This window comes from Lampris incognitus, chromosome 15, assembly GCF_029633865.1.
Source record: "Lampris incognitus isolate fLamInc1 chromosome 15, fLamInc1.hap2, whole genome shotgun sequence".
NCBI lineage: Eukaryota > Metazoa > Chordata > Actinopteri > Lampriformes > Lampridae > Lampris > Lampris incognitus.
In genome coordinates, this window is record NC_079225.1 from 34,569,749 (window position 1) to 34,597,491 (window position 27,743).

The following is a 27,743-nucleotide window of genomic DNA, read 5'->3' on the forward strand; positions in this document are numbered from 1 at the left end:
TTTGAGACGACTTCTGCTTTGTGACACGGTGCATTACCATGCCTCAAGTAGTAGCCATTAGAAGATGGCTAAATTGTGGCAATGACGGGATGCACATGGTCAGCAACAATACTCAGGCTGTGGCATTCAAGTAATGACTGACTGATGTTAACAGGCCCAAAGTGTGCCAAGAAAACATTCCCAACACCATTACAGCACCGCCATCAGCCTGGACTGTTGACACAATGCAGGTTGAGTCCATGGTTTCATGCTGTTGGTGCCAATTTCTGACCCTAACATCAGTATCTGTGAGCCACTGCAGAAATGGAGATTCATCAGACCAGGCTACATTTTTCCAGTCTTCAACTGTCCAGTTTTGGAGAGCCAGTGCTCACTGCAGCCTCAGCTTTCTGTTCTTGGCTGACAGAAGTGGAACCTGACGTGGTCTTCAGCTGTTGTAGCCCATCCGCCTCAAGGTTCGATGTGTTGTGCGTTCTGAGACGCTTTTCTGCTCACCACAACTGTACACAGCGGTTATCCGAGTTACCGTAGCCTTTGTGTCAGCTCAAACCAGCCTGGCCATTCTCCATTGACCTCTCTCATCAACAAGGCGTCTCCACCTGCAGAACTGCCTCTCACTTGATTTTCTTTTTGTTTTTCACACCACTCTAGAGACTGTAGTGCGTGAAAATCCCAGGGGATCAGCAGTTACAGAAATACTCAAACCAGCCCGTCTGGCACCAATAAACATGACACGGTCGAAATCACTGAGATCACATTTTTTCCCCATTCTGATGGTTGATGTGAATGTTAACAGAAGCTCCTGACCCCTATCGGCATGATTTTATGCACCGCATTGCTGCCACATGATTGGCTGATTAGATAATTGCATGAGTAAACAGGTGTACAGGTGTTCCTAATAAAGTGCTCAGTGAGTATATGAAATATATATATATATATATATATATATGTGTGTGTGTGTGTGTGTATGTGTGTGTGTGTGTGTGTGTGTGTGCCAAATCCTGTGCCTTTATGTGCCAATGTATATTTGTTTTCCCTTGCTACTTGAAATACGTACAGAGGGATATGGACCAGGGAGGGAGGATGAGAGGGTAAGAAGTAAAGAGAGAGAGATAGAATAGAGCTACACAGACTAATCAGGGAGAGAAGGAAAACCTAAACGTGTATGTGTGTATGTGTGTGTGTGTGTGTGTGTGTGTGTGTGTGTGTGTGTGTGTGTTTCTGTATGAGAAAGAGAGAGAAAGAAAAAGGAAAAGGGGAGCTAAAGAAAGAGAGGCCGACGGAGGCACAAAAATGCAGAGAAAGAGAAGAGTATGACAGGGAAAAATATGAAACCAGTGTTTGAGAATGACAGACAGTAGGAAAGGGACGGCGAAATTAATAAGAACTAGAATAAAAGAGACAGAAGAGACAGAAATACAGAAAGGAAGAGAATGAGAGAAAGAAAGACTGAGACCCTGGCACATTGGAGGGAGCCAATGAGAAATTAGCAGTAAATACAGACAGGATAAGACAGTGAGGGGGGAAAGAAAAAGTAGCAGACAACAGAGAATTAAAGAAATAGAAAATGGAAATTTCAGTGCTAAGAAAAATGGGAGAGTTTGAATGAGAGAGAGAGAGAGAGAGAGAGAGAGAGAGAGAGAGAGAGAGAGAGAGAGAGAGAGAGAGAGAGAGAGAATCTCATTCTCGGCTAGCAACGGTTACAGTGTCCAACCTTTACACTCATACAACCCCAGCTTCAGCTCCAGCCTGGGATGGAGGGACATCTGGAAACCATAACAGGGATTATTTACAACCGCAGTGAGGTAACGACACAAAAATGCCGCTTGCAAGAGACAGGGGGAGACGGAGAGAGAGAGAGAGAGAACGAGAGAGAGAGCGTGAGAGAGAGAGAGAGAGAGAGAGAGAGAGAGAGAGAGAGAGAGAGAGAGAGAGAGAGAGAGAGAGAGAGAGAGAGAGGCAGCAGGGGAAGCCCTGCTGCCTCTCTGCTCTCCCTTGCTTTCTCTCTCTTCTGAGCTGAGAAAAGCAAAGGAATGAGACAGAAAGAGAAGAGAGAGGGAGGGATGTAGAGAGGGATGGGAGTGGAGAGAGACCTGGGAATGGCCTTCCGTTCCCTGTGACCGTGGCAGGACCGCTGGAGGGGGGCGGCGTTATCGCACCTCGTAACAGGCTGGGGAGTTTTCCTGGGCTATGTAAACCTTGGCCAATGAAATACTCCATGTAATAAAGAGGAGGCAAATTATAGGCTGGACTGTGGCCTCTGATCTGACTGTGCTTAGGTTATAAAGGGCCACTCATGACTAGTGTCTGACTACTTTTCTAATTATGTCACATGGTCAATGAATTCCTTATTCTTCGTTTTGTTTTTTGTTTTTTTTTGGGAGGCGGGCGTTACTGTGGGAATACTAAAAGCATGCATGAAAAGTCAGTCTTTCTTCTCTGGATAACTAAAGGTTGAGGCAAAAAATATGTATACTTGTACCATCAATGCCCCCCTTTTTCTACCCAATTGTATAAGGCCAATTACCCCACTCTTCCAGGCCATCCCGGTTGCTGCTCCACCCCCTCTGCCGATCCGGGGAGGGCTGCAGACTACCACATGCCTCCTCCAATACATGTGGAGTCGCCAGCCGCTTCTTTTCACCTGACAGTGAGGAGTATCGCCAGGGGTACGTAACGTGTGGGAGGATCACGCTATTCCCCCCAGTTCCCCCTCCCTCCTCCCCTGAACAGGCACCCCGACCGACCAGAGGAGACGCTAGGGCAGCGGCCAAGACTTGTATGGCCAATTGTGTCTGTGGGGATGCCTGACCAAGCTGGAGCTAACACGGGGATTCGAACCGGCGATCCCCGTGTTGGTGGGCAACGGAATAGACCGCCACGCCAGCTGGACGCCCTCCACCGATGCCTTCTGGAATTTGGGGTTTTATGGGCATATGTTTTTGTTCTGATCAAAATCATCCCGTTATACTCACACATCTGTAATTTCCTTTTTGACCGTTGCTCATACATTGCTTTTTTTTCTTCTTCAGCAGAACACATCATCAAAAACGCTTGGGGCTGTGAATCACCTCAAAGGAAATACGATTCTAGACCGCCTGACGCATTAGCTTCTGATTCAAAATGGCTACGTCAGTGACATCTCGGTTCCTTTGTGTCAGCAGGTATCCCACAGGCACAGCGCCTACCTCCTCCTCCTCCTGAGGTCTGTCCAGAGGTCTGCTACTGGAATCAGCCCTGTCTCATAGTTCCCACTGCTGTCTCATAGAGAGTTACACCACATGTTGAAAAAAAAAGCCCTCGTCGCTGAAAGATTTGGGCCTAAACTGCTACCAACCGGGTTTCTCTTTTTAAGCAGATGAATCAAACTGACTCACATAGCATGATGTTTAAAATAGTTCCAGACCCTTCAGTGTTGCTACTTTTGTAGACGGCGGGCTTTGGTCTCTCCGAAATAAAAGCTGCCTCATTTCAAAAGGTACTTCCCGGTTAAATAAAGGGAAGATACATACAACTAAAAAAGTGAGGGCTAAATAAATAGCACATTAAGGTCAAAGGTAGAAATCAAGGCTGCGCGATTGTAATAATAACCTAGCCCTTAAAAGGGAAAAGTGACTCAGCGCCAGAGGGACTTTGAAAAAATATGTCCCTTTTAGCAATTCGACTGCAAGTAGCTCAAAAACATCCAGTAAATTACCCAAATTACAGATGGAAATTGAACCAGGCCCCTTCATGTCACACTCACAGCCGGGGGCTACAATACCACATGTGTAGAGAGGCAGAACCAGCCCTGATCACGTTCTGCCTCTAGCTCTCTCTGTCTCTGTCTCTCTCTCTCTCTCTCTCTCTCTCTCTCTCTCTCTCTCTCTTTCGCTCTCTCTCTCGTGAGAAACACACAGATATAAGTGTGCGGGCACACGGGCAGACACCCACAGCCTTATACGAGAAACACTCTCCCTCGATTGGCTGGAACTGTCGAGGTACCCTTGAGCAAGGCACCCAGCCTCTAATTGCTGTGGTGGAAAGGATAAGTGGCAAGTACTGACCAGAGAGACAAACGGCAGGTAGGCATGCATGCACATGCACAAACCACTATTTGCGCCCAATAATCAGTGCCAGTGGGAACGGCCATAATGACATATTGACCCCAGCATGTATTTTGTCATGTATGACGTATGTCAGCTAGCTATCAGAGAGCTCAAAGTGTGCCGGTGAATTATTAATACACACTGTAAACTCATGAGGAGTGACCTGGGGAATAAATTACATTACATGTAAACATGCACTGGACCATTAAATTGCTTTTAAATGCCAGGCTGCACATCAGAGACACCAGAATTCCCTGAACATTACTTCTGTCTGTCTGCAACACCTGCCCTCTTGCCCAACTCCCAGCTCCAATATAATACCCCCCACTTCTGAAAAAGCCCTCAAGCCTCTCTCTTCTCCTTCACCTGTTTTTTTTTCTTTGCATCACTCTTCTTTTGTTTCTCCCTTGCGCATTGCTCCATTACCATGTCTCTCTCTCTCTCTCCGTTTGTGCCGCTCTCGATCTTTTCTCCTACCCACCTTTGCCCCTCTCTGCTACCATCCCTCCGTGTTTCCATCCCTTCATATCAATAGATTTGTCTGCCTGTCACACTAATAAGAGGGCAGGGCTGGGAGACTTAAAGCCAAACAATCTGTGCTCCGCTGCAACACACAAACAGGATGTTCCCAAAATATTAAGAAACCAGAGACACCAAGGAAAAGACCAGAGGAGGGACTCGAACGAACAATAGCTCAGATCTGAGGAGTGCTGTGACCAGAGAACTGCTGTGGTGAGAGTACACCCAGCAAGATTATGTGAGGGGGAAAAAACAAAAAAAGAAGAGAACAAAAAAATCACCCCAGAGCTGATGGGCCGGGCTGACTGGCTCTGCTCTCTGTACAGGAAGCGTCTGGGCTGCTTCAAAGGCATCTTCAAACCCGCATATCGATGGGTTCAACCCACATGGCAAACAAGTTGATTTACACAATTCTGTGTCAACAGAACTTCGTCATATCAAGTGTAGATAAGTGAGGAACAGAAAAGGGGCTGGGCAGGCCCTGTGCCCGAGTCCTGGTGTGAAGATTTTTTTTGATTGACTGTCGCATCGATTGCACCTGCGATGAGAGTGCAGTGTGATAAAATGTGCCTCCACTGGTGTCAGAAGTAGGGCACGCTGATTACACTGCAGAGATAGTCGTCAATTTTGTGCAAGATGCATCTGCATGAAGAGCTGCAGGGCTGCAGGTATATCAAGCAAGACGCTGTGATTGAGATTATCATTCACAATTAGATGTTTGAAAAGAGAATTAACTTTACTGCATCTCATGTCAGCATCTTGACTGCTTTCTTTTTTTTTCTTTTTCCACCTTTTTCCCCCCCAATTGTATTTGGCAAATTACCCCAGTCTTCCGAGCCATCCCAGTCGCTGCGCCACCCGCTCTGGCGATCCGGGGAGGGCTGCAGACTCCTCCGATACATGTGGAGTGGCCAGCTGCTTCTTTTCACCTGACAGCAAGGAGTTTCACCTGACAGTGAGGAGTTTCACCAGGGGGAAGTAGCACGTGGGAGGATCACGCTATTCCCCCCCCAGTTCCCCCCCCCCGAACAGGTGCCCCGACCGACCAGAGGAGGCGCTAGTGCAGCAACCAGGACACATACCCACATCCGGCTTCCCACACGCAGACACAGCCAATTGTGTGTGTAGGGACGCCCGACCAAGCCAGAGGTAACACAGGGATTCGTACCGGCGTTCCCCGTGTTGGTAGGCAGCAGAATAGACCGCTACGCTACCTGGACGCCCCCGCATCTTAACTGTTTTCTAACGACAGTGTGCGTTTTAAATCAAACAAAAGTGAAACATGTTTCAAGGTTGCTTTTGATGGCAATCTTAATGTTAATTGTAAAATCATCATACACAGTAGACAGATATAGGGCTTTCCAACTGACTATGATACTGACTGTATTAAATGTACAGAATTTTAGCATCCGGGTAGTGTAGCGGTCTATTCCATTGCTTACCAACATTGGGATCACCGGATTGTCCCCCTAGTGAAACTCCTCACTGTCAGGTGAAAAGAAGCAGCTGGCCACTCCACATGTATTGAAGGAGACATGTGGTGGTCTACAGCCCTCCCCGGATTGGCAGAGGGGGTGGAGCAGCAACTGGGACAGCTCAGAAGAGGGGGGTAATTGACCAGATACAATTGGGGAGAAAAAGGGCCCCCAAAAGAACAATGTACAGAAATTTAGTTTTCCTCAATTAAATGTAGAATACTCTCATACTGCCAGTACAGAAATAATTCATTCACGTCACTGAAAACAGTCAAAATGTTGAAATTAGATGTCTATTTTGCAGTTACTTAAGTTCCTCAAATCATCAATGATTTAAAAAAAGAAGAAGAAAAGGTCATCATCACAACATTTGGCAAAATAATGGTTGTGACAGTGCCCCAATCTGGAGCAGTAATGTAAGACAGTTCTTCAGCCAGGTTGGCTTTCAGCAGGACACCCAATAAGGGGAGATCCAAGCCCAGGAGGTGGTCACCAGCGAAACAGGCATGGGCTACCGTGTGAAGCGGCTGTTTGACTGTCAAAAGGAACAAATGACTTTACAGCAAGCCCCTGAGAGCCGTCTGAGGCCCCAGCTCCCACAGAAAACACTGGGAGGTGACAAAACAGTTACAAGAGCCAGCGCTGGCTGCACAAGGCACACGCAAGGGGACAGCTCCAACACTGCCATCGACTTGTTTAGGACAACATGGGAGAAATGCCGCGTAAATAAACAATAATAAAAGCAATAAAGAGTGATTAAACTCAGCCATATACAGACTCATGTGTCTGTTTTGTGTTTTTCACAGGCGTGGGTAAATTTTTCATGTCTGTAAATAACAGCAGTGTTTGAAAATGGGTTGTTTTTGAGAATTTTTGCCGATACCAGGATCAGGGGTTAATTCCAACTGTAAGACCCAGGTTTGCACCCTGGCCAATTCAGTTCCAGTAGGTGTTGCAGTTTAAGTGTGGATGAGGTTTGAATATGAAGTCGAATGTAAAGACAATTATGCTGCAGGTCCAATAATAGCATGTAATGTTTGATATTGAAACACTGATAGACCTTGGTGCTCCACTAAAACAGATAAAACCCCGAGAACGCCAGGAGGACATTTCTGTTGGCTTTTGTTCGCTTTTCATTTCAGCCGCAGGCACAAGAGATGGACAGAGAGAGAGAGAGAGATGAGGAAGGGAGTGGTAGAGGGAAGAGAGGACAAATAGGAGAGAGGATACAAAGAGGGGGGAAAGGAGGGAGGGAGAGCTTTCCAGGTGAATTTGTTTCATCTCCCTTCCTTATTGTGACCGTGATTGTACTTTGATTTTGTGCATAGCTGTGTTTGGATCGATCGTCTGCAAGCTCTCTTGTTTTTCTCCATGATGCTTTCTGAGTCAGGTGTCCCCTGACAGAGAGATATGAAGTCTTAACAGGATTGCCTGGTGATAAAGAGGTTCATACAGGATGGTGGGGGGGGGTGTACAGGGTAGAGGGGGTGAGGCTACTTCAGATGATTGGAAAGCAGCAAAGCAATGCAGACGAGTCTCTAGTGACCTTCTCCACACACACACACACACACACACACACACACACACACACACACACACACACACACACACACACACACACACACACACACACACACACACACACACACACACGCAACCCCTCCCTTCCACAACTCTTCCCATCTTCCCCTTCTCCGTCACTGGAGAAAACAAACAAAGAGTTGCCATTTGCTTCGTAGATGACCCAGGTCTTTTCTGCTCAGTGTTAAGATGTGTCCGGCTGCAAGCTCCCTGTGGCGGTATGTGCCATGACGGAGGTAACCCAAGCCCCCTCTTGTTCTCTGGGAAACAGCCCAGCTAGGTCTGCTCGGGCTGGGGCTGACAGGAAAGACCCGAGGCTGGGTGGGGACAAAGGCGGACAGGGAGCAGGGTCGACACCATGGTTGTTCCCACGATGAATATTTGCAACCGTCGCTATAAGAACTCTATTTTAGGTTGTCTTATTTTATATTATTCGATAGCAATGACCTTCTACTGCAACTAAATCTTGCCCACGAAATGACAAATGTGGCATTTCAAGATTAGTGAGCTACAGTGTAAAAGAAAAAAATGCAACTTTTACAAACATTTTATCATTTTATGCAACTTGGCAATTGAAGGACAAAGTAATGACTCCAAAAACTAGCTCTTTGACTTATTCCTTGTAGCTTTTTCAAATATGAAACCATGCATTTATAGCTTCCTTCTGCCAAAAAATTGCAACTTAGAAGTAGCTGCCATTACACAGTATGATGAAGTAAAGCACCTCATCCTATGACGGCAAATAAAAGTCCAACTTGCACATATTGGTGATTTGTACGGTTCTCTACAGCCGCGTTAACCGGGACTTGCTATAAGACAGTGCCCTCATCAAACACATCTCACCAACAAGTCTCTGACCTACTGAGGTGGGGCAAGGCAGTGATTCCTACCAGCTCCAGGGGTGCCATTTTGCAGCTGACACTGAACTCAAAGCTCTTTCCAGAGGGCCACTGATGTGAGGATCCTTCCGACGTTACCAGAATATGACAAGAGGCAACGTATAAGCATCCGGCCCAATAAATCAGCTTCATGAGAGGAGACCCATAATTCCAAAGGAAAACTAAAGGACAAACTGGTGCATGTGTGTGTTTGTGTGTATAACAGCAATGGGCCAGTAAGTATAATTTTTACGGCTTATTTTCTCAGTTCAGTGTTTCCCATATAAGGAATAAAACGGGACAGCCCGCCAAGATAAACTGGCTGACCAAATAAATTTTTGATTTATTTTTATTTCCAGTGCTATGATGCAGTCTGCTGGCAGTCACTCCTGGCATTTCTGTTGAAAGTATAAAAAAAAAAAAGATTTTAATGCTGTTTAGCATAGTGATGCTCCACAACATCGACCGCCACAAAATCACTGCACCCAAGTCCACCCATGATGTATGTAACGGCATCGGTCAAACAGTTTGTGTTTTTCCCAAGTCGCACAGGTGCCAATGATGAAACATCCCATATATTCGGGTGAAGCCTACACAAAATGTTGAGGACGTACAACAAATATTTAATTAGGTGTTGTATTTGCTTAAGAAAACTAGTAATAATCAGACGAGGGTGTAATAAATGGCTAATATCTTTTACCGGAGCCAGATAGCTAATGTTAGCCTCGTTAGCTAGGGTAAGAACTTTTGACTTTTTTTCCAAAGTCTATTTTTTATTCTTATTTCAGTTAACTAAAAAGTTTTTTTCACACCTAGTTTCAGTTAACTATAATAACCTTGGGGCGTCCTGGTAGCGTAGCAGTCTATTCCATTGCCTACCAACACGGGGACAGCCGGTTCGAATCCCCGTGTTACCTCCAGCTTGGTCGGGCGTCCCTACAGACACAATTGGCCGTGTCTGCAGGTGGGAAGCCAGATGTGGGCATCCTGATTGCTGCACCAGCACCTCCTCTGGTCAGTCAAGGCGCCTGCTCAGGGGGAGGGGGAACTGGGGGGAATAGTGCGATCCTCCCACGCGCTATGTTCCCCTGGCGAAACTCCTCACTGTCAGGTGAAAAGAAGTGGCTGGCAACTCCACATGTATCGGAGGAGGCATGTGGTAGTCTGCAGCCCTCCCGGATCAGCAGAGGGGGCGGAGCAGAGACTGGGATGGCCTGGAAGAGTGGGGTAATTGGTCAAGTACAACTGGGGAGAAAAGGGGGTGGGAAAAATTAAAAACAAAACAAAAACAAAAAAATATATAATAACCTTGATGTGGACACAAACAAAATTTGGACAGGTGATGTGCAGTCAAGTCCACCAATGTAATAGGCACAGCGACAGTCAACCCACTGGCACCTGAGATGAATTTAATTAATGTATCACATGATGCAAGTCAAACACACTGGCGCAGCCGGAGAGCGCCGAGTCAAATGACTCGCATCAAGAGCCATCTGTAGCGCAAACAAGAAACGCCAGGTGACATCTGTCAAATATGAAAGGTTCTGTATTTAGAACTGCTCTGCAAAACCAGCTAAATCCCCCCCCGCCCCACCATCGAGAATACAAGTTTGAGGGGTTGTCGAAGGCTGTGAATTTGAATTTTAGTGTTGTGAGAGGTCGTGGTTTGCCAAATACATGCGACTCGGGGCTAGATGCCAGTGGTGTAGAGGGTTTTATATTGAAAATGCAGGAGTGTCCTTCTAGACACACGCCGGCTCGCACCGGCGTGTGTTGGTCTTAAGAGAGGAGTCAACACTATATACACCGCCATGGAGCCCTCTAGAGACCGCTGTCATTTCATTATTACTTAATCCTGAGAGGATGTCACAGTGTTCGTGTGTATGTGTGTACACACATTCTTAACATCAAGGCCAGGTAAAATAAAAAAAGGAATGCTGACTAACAAGCAGCAAAAAGAAAAACGGAAGAAAAACAGGAGATGCATTTCCTTGGGAAATGTATCTCCATGTTGTGTCCCAAAGTCCTGTAAAAAAGAAAGGACCTGGATCCCTTGATGATACCCACACACTGCTACTGCCTTCTGTTCTCTACTGCAGGTGTTGACCTTTGCCCTTACGACAGACACAAACAATAATGGGAAGGCTGCGTAGCTTACTGACGCAGAAAACCACTAAATTACTGCTTTCCACTCCCAAAATAAATGGAGGGGACCGAGACGCTAAGCTATATATATATATATATATATATATATATACATACACATACACACACACACATATATATATGCTCCCCTTCAGCTACAGCCCTGCACAACAGACACTTTCTAGGCCACAAGCAGTTCCCGCCGCTGGAGAAGACGAGCTTGGCTACTAATTATAACCTGGAGAAAGAAAGGTGTCAGTGCTGGGGCTTGTAACCAAAAGCATCCTGAAAAATATGCATCTGGCTACAGGCAGGCGTGCTGAGACATGCCTCCTGCGAGAGGAAGATACACACGAATGCTACAAAAACGAAATGAATTATATTTGTACAGGGAGGCAAGCAGGTCCAAGTGATCGACAGAAAGCCAGAGACGTTCAAGACCGGAGGCAGGGAATGTACCTTCGCCATGCTGAGGAGTTAGCGGAGCTCAACGTTTTTGTTTTTTTTTTCTTTCATGAAAAAAATGTTCCAAGCTTTTGCAAGAGAGCCAAGCTTTTCCTCTGCGTAACTGGTGTGATGGTGGTTGTGCAGTGATGGCAAATAGACTGGAAGATCTCTAAGAGCAGACAACAACACTATGCAACAAAAAAAAGAAAAAAAAAGGGGGGGGGATTTCTGATTCAGACCTGACTGCAAAACAAGTCACTTTTTTTGTACACAAACCATCCCTTATCTTTTAATTTAAATCATCTAGAAAGATTTCATTTAGATGATTAGTATAAGCAATGAGGTGACCCAGGTGGCAGTTTGACTGGGAGGAAAAACTAGGGTCTCATCCACCAGGGGCTTTTTAATAAGCTCAGGCCCAACACTGTTGGCCGGCAAAGGGAAACAGCTGCCCAGCAGTAGCAGGGCAGAAACCCAGATAAGGGCTACGAGACAAGTGACCTCACTGATAAGCAGATTGCGTTGGCGTGGGAGGCTACGGTGGAGACGGGCCCTTGTTTTGACCAGGACACCAGACATCTAGGTGATCGGTAACACCAATTCTCCACAATCTACCTTCCCGGCTACGCCTGGAGTAACATCTCCGTTTGAACTGGTGAGAAGCAGCAGGGCTCTTTGAGGTGACCAACAGCCAGACAAGACTTCTTTAGGTTAGGTGAACAAGTATTACCAGCATAGCTGTAGTTGATTGTGGATTAAAGCAAAGTTTGCTGAAAAGAATTCATTCGGATGACTTGCACAACACAAGATATCCATCTTCCATGACACACCTTTAAAACCCACATGTGACAAGCCAGTTTGAATTAGACTCACACAAAGCTACATAATCATTGGTCTTCAACTATCTGTTTCTGCAATTACTGTAGAATATTTCTGAAAACATTAAAGAATTTCATCAAAATATAATAAAAATGTGAAAACAATAAAAATGTCGCTATAACATGCAAATAGTAAAGGAAAATCATCTAAATAATAGCCATCATTGGTAACAACAATCACAATGTCTGAAAAATATAATCAGGAATATAATTTCAGCCATCACCACGCTCCCCTACAGCAGACACCATGAAGTAATGCTAAATCAGGTGGATAGATAATCACTATAGTTTTTGCATAGTGAAGCAATACAAACTTGGGTTAACGTCTCACTTAAGCCATTTTCTCATCTTTAGAATATCATTTTAATAACTTATGGAAATGCCACATTGACAGCAATCCTTAATCATTGAATGTCTGGGTCTGGTGGGGGACAGATTTACACTAATAAGCCATTTTAGAAACAGATGGATACTCAAAGCAATTAAGGGTAAACATCTAGCTAACCACAGGGGCTGAACTAGCATCAGCATATGGAGAATAATTATCACAATATCAATTAATGGGCTATTTATGAATGTAGACTCCCATAGAGGGAAAACGGAGGGGGGGGGCCCTCAAACTCCACCTCATGTTAAGTAAGCATTGCAGTTAATGAGGCATAAGCGAATTTCACAATTTGCTATTGGAATGGACGTGATGCGATCAGTGAGCAAGAGAGGCAGCATGGGAATGTGCTTTGTGTGTATATTTAAATTAGGATCAAAATAATAAGTAGTGCAATGTACCATGACAATAACACGGCAATTTTAAAAGTTTTTTTTTTTTTTTGCTTTATTATCATTCCAAGTTTAACTCATGTTCATATTGTGTCTCAAGTGTACGCTATTTCTGCGAAAGATGAATTTCCCCTTGGGATAAATAGTTATTTGTCTGTCTGCCCTGACTTTGTGGGAAATGGGGGTAAATTCAAACCCCCCCCCAATTATGAACATTTTCCAATATCAATCAGACAGTGTTAACTTGATGCTTCAAATGTAATACTAGTTCCATCAAGATACTTCACCGAGCATGTTCTTTGGCTGAACTGAATTGCATTCCTCTGTGAATCAGTGCAAATGTAAAACCGGACAGCGACCAGCTCATTTACTCCGTAGAAACGCTGTGAAACCAGCAATGGACACCAGATAACACTGTAAGAGTCCAACAATTTCCCAACACACTTTCCGCAGCTTCACAAAAAAACAAACAGACATGGTGAACGGATGTGGTCTACGAGAAAAACTTCCCATGAATAATAATCAGCTCGCCAAGACAGACTCATCAGCATTGTGTTCAACGGCTGCGTATGTATCATGACCTGAAGTGTGGGGAGGAAGCGGTCTGTGAGGCAGAGCTCTATATATAGAGGTTAGCGGCAGAAATGTCTCAGCGGTTGACAATTGTGATGACAATCATGACGACCACAGGATTTCCTTCACCATGCTGTCTCAAGGGGGGGGGGGGGTGCAGAAACCAAGGCTTCCTCTGTGTGTGTGTGTGTGTGTGTGTGTGTGTGTGTGTGTGTGTGTGTGTGTGTGTGTGTGAGAGAGACTAGAAGATGAGGTGGTCGAGTGGGTGGGATTGTAATTGCTGAGGGAAGGAATCTATACTGAATGCAGAGCTAAATATCTTCAGATACACACACAAAGTCATACACAGCTTTCCTTGCAGGTGTACATGAGAGCGCACACAACATGCAGACAGACAGCACTACTCCACCACACACAACCACCGAAACCACTTTCAGTAACTTAACCACAAAACCACTACCTGATTTTCCTCATAGCCTGAGTGCAACAACTCTTCCGAGCACCGCGAGGGCATCGTGCTTACGGGCTAGCATGTAAACACATTAGACGGGGCACCACCACACAGCACAGGGGCTCCATTTTATTATCGGTGTGAACCTAGAGCCACACAACGCAGTGATTCAGGTCCGGGAGGTAGGCTGATGTACAACCGTGTCGGCTGATTGTGAGGCCCCGCTGTGTGAGTGAATGGCTGTCATTCAGATGGCAGATGGATTAGAAGTACTGACTGACTGTGTGCCTATCTGACGTAATTAGAGTCATGCGTTTCCAGGAGGGCTGAGGGATGGGTGCACGCCATGTACTGAGCCCAAGATACACACACACACACACACACACACACACACTAGAGAAGTTAAACACACGCAAATACCTCCCCGCAACTGCACAAAATCAAATGACTTTGTAATCAGAAGCAATGCAAAACAAAAATGTGACGCAGACGTGTAGTACATAGATAGGTAGGCCCAAAAATAGAACTGGTCACCCTGAAATTCACCAGCACATCATAAGTCAAGGACACTGCTCCATCAGTGTCAGCTATACAGAGCAACAGTGAACCAGTGGATGTACCGTAGGCGTCTCCTCTGGACCAGCTGGGAGCCAAGTGCCTTGCTCAAAGGCGTAATTCCAATGCTTTACATTTAACAGGCAGTTTTTTAAGGTATAGCAGCCTGACTTAAAGGATAACGGCGTCAGTCGCATAACTGGCTGCATGTGTTGCAGTGGTGAGTGTGTGTGTCTTCAAAGCACAAAAAAAATAATGCATCATTTAGGACGCAGCACAGCTCTGTGAAGTCAGGACACTGCTGGTTGGACTGACTGCATTGTCTGACCGACTTAACCTCTGCAAAGTCTCTCTCTCTCTCTCTCTCACTCTCTCAAATACACACACACACACACACACACACACACACACACACACACAAAACATTATCTGGTGTATGTCCATACACTCGTGTGTGCAAACAGACCACACACACACACACACACACACACACACACACACACACACACACACGTACCAACCATCCTCTGTCGCTAGGCAAAGCTAGGATACGGTCTGTGAGGGAGGGGGATGAGGGAGGCAGGGAAGGGAGGGGGAGAGAGAAAAAGAGCAAACAGATGTAACGAGACTAAGAGAGTACAACAAAGGAAGAGAGCGAAAAAGATTTTAAGAAACAGCAACCGAAAAGGGAAATCACAATTGAAACTCGGGACAACGGAGCATTGCGGAATACATGGAGAACGATGCTGAGTGAGACAGCCGAGGTCGATAGAGAGTAAGATAGATGTAAAGAGTGGGAGCCAGAGAGCAACTGAGAAAGCAGATGGAGAGAGAGCGAGGGAGCAAGGAAGAGTTTGAATGGGGGCGGCTGGTGCTGGTGGACAAAGAGCCGGGTCTGGCCTCATCTAAACAGCTGCTGTTCTTCCTAACATTGCACCTCGGCTCCAAATTCCACAGGCAGCCCAGCTATGAGGGGCTGGGGCCTGAGTCAGCGCTTTCACACACACAGCTGAGCCCTCTGCTCAAAGCAGAGGAGGGGGGGGTGCGCTGGCTACGGCATGTGCAGAGGGACAAAATGCAGCAACGCCGAGAGCTCTGGGGATTTTTTGCCTGGCTTTCCTGCAGCGCTTCCAAAACGAGTAAATAAATAATGAATATAGTATGTGACTTTGTTCTGATTTGGCAGCCAAATAAGGAAACCTGTGGGCAGCAGAATTCAGTCTCGCTGTCTGACTCTGCTGAATCACTTAAAAGTCCAAAACGGCATTTCGAGAGTATCTGGTTTCCATATCGTGATGTATTTCCGAGTGAAACAGGATAGACGGGCAGGGCGTAACGCTGAGGGGAATTTGATTTGAACGTTGAAAAGTGGGCGTGTAGCTAGCGAGCTCACCAATGAATCTCAGCCCTGTGCCGCTAAAAATTGGAAGACTGATTGACGGGTGGATGTCATGATATTATAGGTTGAAACTGGTTGGTTCAAGCCTACGTAAGCATGCGTTATAATTTTGTTTTACAGGAAGAAAACAGGATTGCATTCTGATATAGAAATACAAAGAAATAGATTTTTTTGTATTTTTTTGACATATATTGTTAAATAGGTGCACAATACAGCAGAGGATGTAATATAAAAGGGTTAAAAAAAGGGGGCATTTTTCATTTCATCTCGACTTTAAGCCTTCGTTTTAAAGCCTAGCCGCTAATTCCAGCTGCCCGTGTGTTCAAAAGCCCTCTTTAGGGAAGTCAGCAACAGCACAACATACAATGTATACCACTTGACATTTTACGCCGACATCTAAAGCGTCTTACCGGACCACGAGTGCATGTAAATTCAGGGCGGGTGGTCCTAACGGGGAGAAAAAAAGTTGCTATCTCTGGCAATGTCAGTGCCAAGCTTTACTCAATGAGCTAATCACCGCCACATATAAATAAATCTCTTTTTCCCCCCTTAAACCATGCACTAAAAGCAGCAACTCAGGGAGAGATCACAAAGACACGTTAATAACTAAGGTTTACACAAAGCTAATTAGGCTTCTAAACTTGATTTTTTTTTTCCATTTTGTCAACTTTCCACTGTTCTGCAAGGCTCTGACGAACAAAACCAAACAGAACTGGAGCCGGGCACGGAGAGCAGACTTTCATTTCTAACAAGCATAAAAAGAATAGGAGACCTGATCTGGAATGGCTAAGTTGGTTGACACGATCTTATAAAATTCATGCATTCTTCTGAGGAAAGGCTCGTGTTACTGGGCCACTCCCCGCTCACATGTGATTGAAACGCAATAAAAAAAAGGGGGGGGGAATTTAGTGACAAAAAAGAGCAAACGTAAACACATAAACGTAAACCGATAAGTCTAATTATTAGAAAGAAGGAAAACGACACTAAAAATAAAATAAACGAAGGGTCCAAAAAATTCAAACCTTGGATAGATAAATAAATAAATAACTAATCTCTCAAGATTTGCTAGCGCTTAATGAAAGTACAAGCGTGGAGCAGAGAGGAGCAGAGGTGAACTGGAGTCTTTGGCATCTTCCCATACTATTACAGCTTAGGCTTGCATGCCAAACGCCCTGGCTGTCTCCCTGTGTGACAGGGAAACTTCCTGTGCTTAGACGGAGGGAGGACAGAAGGAGTGAGGGGGAGAAAAAAACAAAACAGGGAAGTTTGCATGCTTATGAACATGCAAACTTATGAATTTGTGCCCTGACGAGGCTACTGGGGGGGGGGGGCTGATTTTAAGGGCGTCTAATAGTTTTCATCCCTGGGTTGGAGACGAAAGAGGGCTGGGCATTAAATACACACAACAGCTAATGAGACTTATCTATAGTCTGAGCGCTTGGGCCGTACTGAACCTGTCACAAAAAAATAGATTTGAAAAAAGTAGCTTCTTTCCCTCAGAGCTACCTTTAAAGTATGGGAAAACATTATTCTTTAATCATTTCTATGGGGATAATGATGTTGTTTTTTTTATAATCAGGGTCCTATAGATGTAGTTTTTTTCCTCGTGCATGTTGGTTATATCATTTTCCTCGCTGGCTTCATTGTGGAGATTGTGGATACAGGAGCACTGCTGGATGCAGCTTTAATCTTACAGGGTATTGTAATACGAATGCCAGACATGTTTCAACAAGTCCAATTCAACCCAATTATCTAAACTGCATATTTGGAAGTAAAAACAAAAAGATATAACCTTAAAACGTCCAATATCATCAACGACAGTCCATCACATTGTTGAACTACTTCCTGGTTCAACATGCAGGGATGACCATGTTCGTGAACAAAGTTGGTAGTAACCACTAATAAACTACCAGGCCAGCACAACTGAAGAAAAGTCACAGATGATGGGGAATCACGTAAACAGTCTGGGGCACTATGTGATTTTGTTCTGTTGTTGTTGAAAGAACAGGTTTTAAGGCTTGTGTTCGGCTGCCGCCATGTAAGACTCCATTGTAAAGCTATGTCTGGTAGGGGTCCTCTGTTCAAAGTCTCCAAAATCAAGTCAGTGAGTAAAATGATATCATAACCGACTGCACGCGGGTAAAAAAAAAATCTCCAAAATTAACACCCATGTTGTTAAAAAAAAAAAAAAAGGAATTATCTTTGATCGAGTTCTTCTTCAGCGGAGGCTTGGCCAAGAATGTGACATCAATATGAACAGTGAAACTGACACAAATAAAAAAGGTGATGATACATGACATACAAGAGTAAAACACTGTCAACATCAAGGACGACGAGAAAAGGAATTAATGCTTTAGGCTACGGTTACACATACAAGAAACAAACATTGGAGAATTTTGGCCATCCGTTCACTTCCATTCTAAGCGAGCAACGGAGTAAGTAAAACATTCGCTTCCGGTGGCGAAAGAAAGTTGCTTCTTCGCTTCGCGTGGAGTTCAACTTTGATGGCCTTTGACCAGCAAATCCGCAGCCTCAACCAACAGCAAAGAAGTGGGTGAGTTTGACCCCACTTGGCTGTAACTGGCTGTAGTTTTCTTAGTGAGCCAGGATAGAGGAGATTGATTGTTGCTGTGTCTAACCAGCCGGTATTGTACAACATTGCCTGTGAAAACTACAAACTTCCCCACAAGAGATGCTGCCTGGCTGGCAGTGAGTTGGCGGACGGGCATTGAAGGTAAATAAATGGACAATTTATCAATAACATCAATTCATATTTCACTGTATACAAATATAACTTGTACACCAATGTTCTTCTTCCATATTTGTCCATAAAACTGTAACCTGTCCAAGTGAGAAAATTAAGTAAAAACGTATATTTATCCTTCTCTGGACTTCAGTGCACATTCTCCCTTCGCAAAACCAACAATTGTTCCTGCAAGACCGACAACCAGAACCACTCAAACGGACTACAAACTAGCAAACTGATTTCCCATGTGTCACATCCTGCACCTCCCATATTTGGCACGAAAAAAAAATACGTATTTCGCCTTAGCAGGCAATGGTTATTCACCTGCATTAGCGCCTATGTGACAACAGCATTATCATTATCAAGAAAATAACTTTTAATTTGACATCAGTTTTGGGCTTTAACACACTGCAAGGTACTGACAGGCATTATTTTTTTCCAAAATAATTCACATTCTTAAACATCTGAGTTGTTTTCCTGCATAAAGACGCGACTCAGTAACGTCTGTTATTATTTTTCAAAGTTTTGTTTTCTATGCTTGCATGTTATGCAGTCATCCAGCCCTCTACCCATCCATCTATCCATCTTTCCTATCTATGAATCATTTTTTTTGGCAAAGCCTGTTCAGGAAGGACAAAAACATTTTACAAATAAGTTTTATAAGTTTAGCAAATTCTTCATGTTTTTTGCTTAGCAATTAAAATCCAAAAAGCCACTTCAGACTTTTTCTAATAGAGAGAAAAAATACAAAACAAAACGAAGGAATGTCAGCTTTGTGCATTTTTTGCAGCTTTGTTTTCCCTGTTTTTTTTTTTAACACAAACATCCTGCTCATAAGGAGCAGTTTGGACTCGCTCCCTTTCGCTAACACAAAACCCCCCAGTTCAGTGAGCAAAGGGAAGAGACAAAACTATGCGACCGAGTGCCTTTGCCAGTTGGCATGAGGGTCTGTTTATGAGTGAAAAGGGGGCGGGGTGCTGCAAAAATTCACCCTTTCACAACTTGAAAAATCATTTGAGAAAATAAAGTTGCTCTGTCTGTGGCGTATATTGTGTGTCACTGGTCTAGACCGGAGCTGGCGGTGGACGGGCTAATTGCTCCTCTGGGCTCGAGAGTCATTACGGGGAGAGCAGTGTTACATTCCTCTTTCACAGTATGTATAGAGTCACACACACACACACACACACACACACACACACACACACACACACACACACACTTGCTCACACCACACATGTAGGAAAGTATTTCTTGTGTGGAATTTATGTCAAATGTTTAACAGCACAAAAGCACCACTCAAGCCTTTTTTATGCTCCTTAAGGAGTCAAATTAATCTTGGACGCCAACCCTAGAAGCCTGATAAAAAAAACAACCAGCAACTATTACTTGTGGTTATAGTAATACAAATGAAGACATGGTTGCAGTTGTTAAAACTGACGAAGCGATTCAAACAAACAAGCTTAGGTTTCATGCCATATCCCCCAAATGCCGGGATCAGACTACAGGATTTCAGCCCGATTTTGACACGATTTTGTCGTCGCCGACAAATTTCCAGTGTTGGAACCGATTATGAATGCCGGGAACCATGAACGGGTGTCTTCACCCAGTGTAGTGTGACATAATTGCCGAATTGAATCAAATTAGGCAACAGGGATGGGCACAAGTCCATGAATACTGGGATGGCATCCAGCGCTTTACCTGTGCCCCCCATCCATAGGTTAGTGGTTGTATCAGGAAGGGCATCCGAAGTAAAATTTTACTAAATCAGTATACGGATTGACAAGACACTGGATCAGTTGAGACCCGGGTTAACAATAGCTGCCATTGGTGCTGTGTGCCCTCACATGGTACCGATGGAAACTATAAAATCCGCTGTGGTGACCCCTGAAAAACGGAACAAGCCGAAAGAAGAAGTGTGACATAATCAAAGAACAGCGATGTGGCGTCCCAGCACACCAATGAAAAGTCCAGCATGTCAGAAATTTTTGTATTTTCCTGCCTAGTCTGACAACTCCTGCGACGTGTTCCTTGACATTGACCAATAGGATGACAGAGTGCTCTCTGGTGCACATTGATAAACACAGCCGAGAGAAAGTGCTATGCTGGCAAAAATACCCCTGCCTTTTTGACGTTTCCTCGAGAGAGTACCATGACAGAGCCAAAAAAGATGGGCTAAATGTTGGCAAGAAATAGCAGAGGCACTTCAGCAACTTGGTGAGTAGCTGGTTAAACTATGCCAGGTTATCATTCCCCAGTAGCACTGACCCTCCTCCCCAATGACCTATAAACTCACGCAAGATCGTGAAAAGCAGCATACAATGATTGGTCAGGGTCATACTTGTAGTTTTGCCAGTCTCCCTGCAAAGACACGGCAAGAATTTATGGCACTATGATTGCCTAATCTGACGTGGAAAGACATCATGAAAGACAAAAATATCGTGCAGTCTGATCCCAGCTTAAAAGAGTGCGGCTTATTCCCAAAGTCCCAGTGTGAAAAAGGAGCATCATGATAAATGAGTCCCTAACCAACCTATAAGTATTTCTTGTCAATTGCTCTGCAAACACTGGCCACAGCTGATGGACCGCTGACAGAGCAGAGAGGTCACCCAGAATGAGATGGTGGGAGTCCCAGAAGAGAAGAGAAGAGAATTTGCAGTCTGATCCCTAGGGTCCAGGGACGGCCAAACTAATAGCCTGAGCCATGTCCTCTGGGGTGGAGGGGGGGAGCCAACCCTCCCCCCTGGTACTTCCTGGTGACGCATTACAATTAGCAGGCCTTTCCCTACCTATTAGACTCCCAGACAGCTCGAAAAGTTTTTTTTCCTTCACCACTGAAAGGAATATTTGAAATATCCAGCCTCTAGAAATACCGCAGAGAATTTCTGTTACATTTTCCCTGTAAAACTGATCCGATTAGTTTCAGTGAATGGACTTCAGAATGGATGACGATAGCTTCACAACTGTCCCGAGTGTGCTTATACAATATTTCCAACGCTTCGGTGAAACGCATCCTGCTAGTTGAAGCTGCAATTCATACCTTATGAAAAACTTTAAAGACTTGACAAGAGAGAATATAAAAGGCACACTGCCATGGAGAGATCAATAAACATAAACAGTATTACTATTAGTGTCATCATTATCATCATTATTATTAAAGTCTGTCGCAGCTGGGAAACAGAGCTGTCTGGTCTGGTATGGAACGGCAGACTGGAGGAGAGAAAAGGAAAGGAGAGAAGAGAGGAGGTACATGGGCCCCCCTCTGCTATGTGTGTCTATTTGTGAGCCGACACAGGACAATGGAAAAGGCTTTATGTGTGCGTGTGACAATGACAAAGAGCATATGAGCGAAACAAATCACACACATGCATGTGTGTGTGTTTGAGAGAGAGAGGAAGAGAGAGAGAGAGAGAGAGAGAGAGAGAGCATATAAGGGAGAAATGAATCAACAAACCAGGAAGCAAGCTGGTGATCTTTACACCTTCCCAACTACACCAATCAACCCCTAACTCTGTCATACAAAGGTGGCCCAACAAGTACACAACGACACAATACAACACAGCTGGCCCACTTCCTGGCATGACATCATGTGCCCGTTGGATCCTGAGTGGCTCAGCGAGTTCCCCGCGGTTCCTTCCTGTTCCCCCCTGCCCAGCGGAACCGCCGGATAGCCAGACAGGAAATGGGTAGAGCAGCTAGATTGGTGACAAGAATGTCCTGACTTTGGCCAAGCCCATTCTGGAATTTCTGGGTCTGATACCAATATCACTGTTTTGGAACCAGAGCACAGATTAGTGAGTCATCTTCTGCTGACACAGAACTTGTGCGTCTGCATATCACATCAGTAAGTTGATTGAATTAAACTGACTATTCAAAAAGAAATGACAGCAACTAAATAATCTGATAGATGATATCTTTACTTCATATCAGAATTGATTTGTTAGTCGATTACTTAATTTACTCGGAGATTAATCACAATAAAAAAAAAATTTTTTTTAAAAAACAATACCTATGGAGCAGAGTGGACACATATTGCAGTTAAAAGAGATTTTGGCAAACTGCAAATTTAGCAAACATTGTCAGAGTGAGAATATATCTTTGCAGCACTACTCCTGACCCAAAAATAGATGCCACTGCTTAACAATTAAAGCTATAAAAAAAAATTTTCATTCATCCACTCACCCTTTACTTATTTACTCACCCTGGTCAAGAAAGAAAGAAATAACAGCATATAGCAATATAGCTCCTATCTGTTAACTCGAATTAGTGCAACCATATGTTTAAGTACGCATGTCTACTCTGAGGTTTCCAAGACTACACTTTTTTTGGCAGCGTGGAAACGCTTCGGAGCTGCATTAAGCGCATGTGATGTTCACACTCTTTTGAAACAAACACAAATGAAATTCTCTGCGCGGGGTGGCAGATGCTCATTTATTGTACAATAAAGAGGCGTTTAAGAGGCATGTGCGATGTTGCACAGACTGCACAACAAGTCCGTGCATGAAGTTTTGGCTTATTTGGGCAAAACCACCTTGGTTTTGCCCAAATAAGCCAAAACTTCATGCACAGACGTGTGTGATAGCAGAATAAGTATGTTGTTACTTTTTAGTGGATATAATGCACACACTTTTAAGTGTGTATGTTTATATGAGCATGTATGTCCATGTTCTTGCCTGCATGCAAACCGTGTGTGTGTGTGTGTGTGTGTGTGTTGCGAGTAGCGTGTGCACGGCATGCTGCCAATAAAAGCCTGGCAGGGTGGAGCACCCATCAACTGCAGCTGAACAGCTGGCCACTGCAGGCTAACATTCAGACGAGATCCAGAAAGGTCAGCTTGCCTTGCTGGTGTTTGCCGACTGCAGCCTGCCATAGCTGCCCCTTTTTCATTTAACCGCCAAGGGGTCTATTTCCCAAAACAGGGAACTGGGATCCGTACAAAAAAACAAGCAAGAGATAACAAGGAGAAAGCAGAAAAAGAAAAAAAAACACGAAAGCTCCATTATTAAAAAATGCTGTGATTGTTGTGTCCTGAGAAAACCTTGAGGAAAAAAAAACACTTCCTGGTGCACAAAATTTAGTGTTAAACCGCTGAGGAAAGACTGACAAGATCAAAATTTTTGTTTAACGGTTAAACACACCAGGAACCCGACTGGATGGCTGGTAAATAGAAAACTTAGACCAACCTGTGTAATAGACAGAGGAAACTGAGACCAAGACTTCACATTCACAACCATTCACTATTCATCGCCTGACTGAGAAGAGTTGCTCATTGAAAAAAATAAAAACAATAAGAGCAGTTAATTAATAATACCATTGTTCTTAGTAAAGCGAGAACAAGTTTTCATTTTTTCTTTCCAGTCTCATTTACTGTCATTTACCAATAGTCGTTGACTGCGTGATTCAGCATCTAAAATGACACACACAACTTTTCTGCAATTACAGAATTTGATAATGAGTAATGAAATTTGATTGTAATTAAAAACCAGACACGATACTGACATAAGATGCAAGAAATGATGACAAGCCATCATGAAATACAAGAATATGAGCCCAAGCTAGTGAACAAGGTACACCAAGGTATACATGAGGAATCATCGGGATATAAGGTACTGTCCTCTGTTCATATATATCCTATGGCTGCGGGTCATGGAAGGGTCTCGATTTCAACCGAAATTAGGTCACCAAACTAGAAGAAAAACAAACCTTATACAAATGTTTGTCTTCCTATGCGACTCAAATACACTCAGGAAAAAAATTAAATACAATGCCTTCGTCATTGGGGCCGTACCAAAAGGTATATAGGCTCAGTGCTTCATTTTTTTTTCCAGGGAGAGTACAGCAAAGGGGACATGAAGTAACTAACAAAAGGGGTTGACTCGGAGCGAGCAGGAGGGGATCTTGTGTTTCACGAGGCCCATCTAGAGTGTTCTTCCTGGATGTAGGATTAGGCCGCTCTTTGAGCATGAGCTAACGCCGACTTTCTGATCCGATCTATTGTTCTGAAACGGCACAATCGGTTGCACAAGCTTTTGGCTTTGATATATTAAATGGGCCGTTGTGACATTGTAACTCCTCTTCGGCAAACATTTAACTTGTTGTTGTCTCGATACCACAAAAGGTGGCAGATGTGCAGCAGGTGCGCCTCTCCCTGTAACTTTCTGGTTGGGTATTTTGCCAAGAAGTATGAAGTGAATTTAAAAAAAAAACAGATGAAAAAGATGGGAGCGCCAGCACTCCGAAAAACAACTTCAGATCAAAATACTATTTGAAAAACAGACTATATTTATACACTGAAATCTCCTTAGCATTATTATCTGTAACCACTTCTTGGCCAGGAAACACTCCATGCCTAACTATTCGTTTTTCAATGACCAGCTAAAGTCTACATACGCCTCTTGGCAATACATTCAGTTGCAACACTGCATCACATGTGAACATACCAGCCACACAATCCACAGCAGCCAACCTTAGTAGGAAAATCAGTTTATTGTTTTACAACACCCCGAAATTTCAGGGAAGACCCTTGCTACTCACTGAAGTATTCTGGCAGCCATTGTAGAAGCCCTCATGCTTTGCACAGCAGGATTTTCTTAACAATTCCTCTCTAGGGTGGAGCATGGGTGCAGGCAGCAACACAGCACGATGAACAGGAACTTGTGTGCCAGCTAGAACACATCCATATGTCGCTGTTTCATGTGTCTCACAGCACTCGGTCTGTGAGTGTCTTGTGTCAACAAAGGGAAATGTCAGAATGAAGTCACAACTTGGCACACAAGCACATGGCACCTCTCTTAAAGCCAAGGGTGCACAGACATTGCTATGGGGCAAGCCTGGTGGACAGGTGTGTCTGCAGCAGCAGGGCCGGGGACCGGCAAGCGCTACAAAAACGTAACTAGTGTGCTTGAAGAAATCCACTGAGTTACTAATAAATATTGTTGGGCACATGACTACCTTTTTTTTCCCGATCCACTGGCAAAAATCTGCATCGCTGTTATACCAGCTAGTTACATTTTTAAAGATGGCAAGGGACCATCAGATGATGGTTGGTTACCTGCCAAAATAGGCGGTTGGGTAAACAAACAGCAGCCACAGCCAAAACCTAGCAACATCTGACAAGAGACTAGCGATAACAATACAAGGTCAAAATGATGCCCCACGTCTCATAGTTCCAATATTTGTGTTACACTGAGAAGTCTCGGAAATCCACATGGCAATTTTTGCCTGGAGCAACGACCAACTGTAGCTTTCCCCAATTAAACATTGGCACCTCATAGTTTACTGAGCATTTCCCATTTGCGTCTCTGGCTCTGACACCAAAAACGCGCTCCTACATAGACTCAAACTGCTGCTACCCGTTTGTCATTGCTTTGAAAGACATCCAGAGCAGGCAAGGCAGGCAGGCAGGCAGGCAGGCATGCTCCGGCAACTAGCTAGGCCTCTCAGCCAGTTAAAAAGGTGAGTTGTTCACATTCCATGTTCATGCACCAACCAAACCCCTGTTGTCAGCCAGTGTCACACGCACACACTTTTAAACAAATGACTGAGCTGTCTCTGTGTGGTCTTCCTGCCTCGTGTGTGTGTGTGTGTGTGTGTGTGTGTGTGTGTGTGTGTGTGTGTGTAGCTTTTTCTTTAACTAAGGGAGTAGGAAAACTTTAAAACTGCAAACCTCACCCCTTCACCCTCCAAGAAAAAGCCCAAAAGCATAATGCGACGTCTATGCAGTGATGTATAACACGGCACCACTGTATTTGTTAATTTCTTAGAAGAGCGTTGAGTAGTGAAAAACTAATACAGCAGGTTTAAAAGTTGTGCAAAAAAAATATAACATAATAAAATATATACAGCAGACATGCAAAGTGAATGTGAAAACTGGACTGAAGTGAAGTGGCCTGGTGTGGGGAGGGACAGCCTGAGAGAGCAGGCCGACTGAGCCCTGCTACTACTACTATAAAAGGACTGGATGGGGAAGGGAGGGCCACTGCACCACCAACATTACACTGTCATCTTCCCAGAGAAGGAAGGCGCAACAAAATGTGAACAAGAGGACAGAGAAAGGGGGAAAAAAGACAAAAAAAAATCTTACCCCAGTCTAAAAACTCCAAGATGTTCTTCTCTCTTCTGAGCGGGGAGTTGTTGCACTCATCGTAAAGGCAGATAAGGATATCCAATAGCCCTTCCACACTAAGGCACTGGCCGTTGGATTGAGCCGGCCCGTCCAAAATCAGCTTCTCCAGTTTCTTCAAACGCACTTCTCCCGACATGATTCCCCGATCGTGTTTGTTTTGTTGTTGTTGTTGTTTTTTTGAGCAATGGGTGAAATTGTACAGTTGTACAGGATACGGATTAATCGATCGGGTTTAGTAATGCGAGTGGGGTCGATCAGAAGTTCTCTCACCTTGAACAGAGTGAGGAAAAAAACAACTTTAAGTTGAGGGGCAAGCCGAGGCTAATTCTTAGGTTATAGGATGTCTAATCATAGCCTCCCTCTCAAACATGTAACCATACAGCGTCTGAGAGGTGGGAAAGACGTGGGATATTTCCTCATTTTATCAGACTCTTTCCCGAGACACATTTTTAAAAAAAATAAAATAAAAAGGGAAGACCTTCCAATTTGTAGACCCTGCCCCGGCCGGCAGATTTGATAAAAGCCCCTTGCTGGCAGTTATTTCCTTTCGGGCTATTGTTGTTTTCTTCTTCTTCTTCTTCTTCTTCTTCTTCTCCGCCAAAGAAGGATTCTTCGCGAAGAAAAAAAAATGACAAGCCACCTCAGTTGCAGTTTAAAGAAATCCCCTGAGTTGGTGATATTTGTGATTCTCCATTCCTGCAGTAACACAGAAAAATATATATATGCATCAACACCTAGTAGCAAGCCAGATCTGCAATGCTACAAAGCCCCGCCGCCCCTCCTCTGGTCGAGGGACTGGAAGGGCGAGAGAGGCTTAGCAGGCTGCTAGGTTAGCTTAGTTAGCTAGCCAGCAAGCTAACATTACTTCCCCCCCCTCCCCATCTCATCTCATAGCTGCCAACGCTCCCGTTTTACACCCCCCCCCTCTCGCTCTCCCTCCCTCCCTCTCTCGCTCGCTCTCGGGTTAACTTACTCACTGTTCAGCTTTAACGCGTATTCCTTAATATAATTCTGACCCTTTCCGACAGCGGGTCAAATATGTCCAAATGGAAAGGGAGGGGGGGATAGAGAAAGAAAAAAAATCCTCTCTCCGTTTTCACCACTCAGCG

At 44.4% G+C, this 27,743-nt stretch overlaps 1 protein-coding gene across 4 annotated transcripts in view; it reads right to left on the reverse strand.

The window, feature by feature from the left end:
• cdc42bpab (CDC42 binding protein kinase alpha (DMPK-like) b) overlaps nt 1–27,510 on the reverse strand; it is a 127,632-nt gene extending 100,122 nt beyond the window's left edge. For 3 of the 4 annotated variants that reach the window (XM_056294071.1, XM_056294070.1, XM_056294068.1), the window contains exon 1: nt 26,593–27,510. In XM_056294071.1, coding sequence (XP_056150046.1) covers nt 26,593–26,770 — 178 coding nt within the window. In that variant the 5' untranslated portion in view covers nt 26,771–27,510. The remainder of the gene's footprint in view (nt 1–26,592) is intronic. The other variant, XM_056294069.1, reaches the window with a different exon arrangement.
• Between the last annotated feature and the right edge of the window lie 233 nt (nt 27,511–27,743).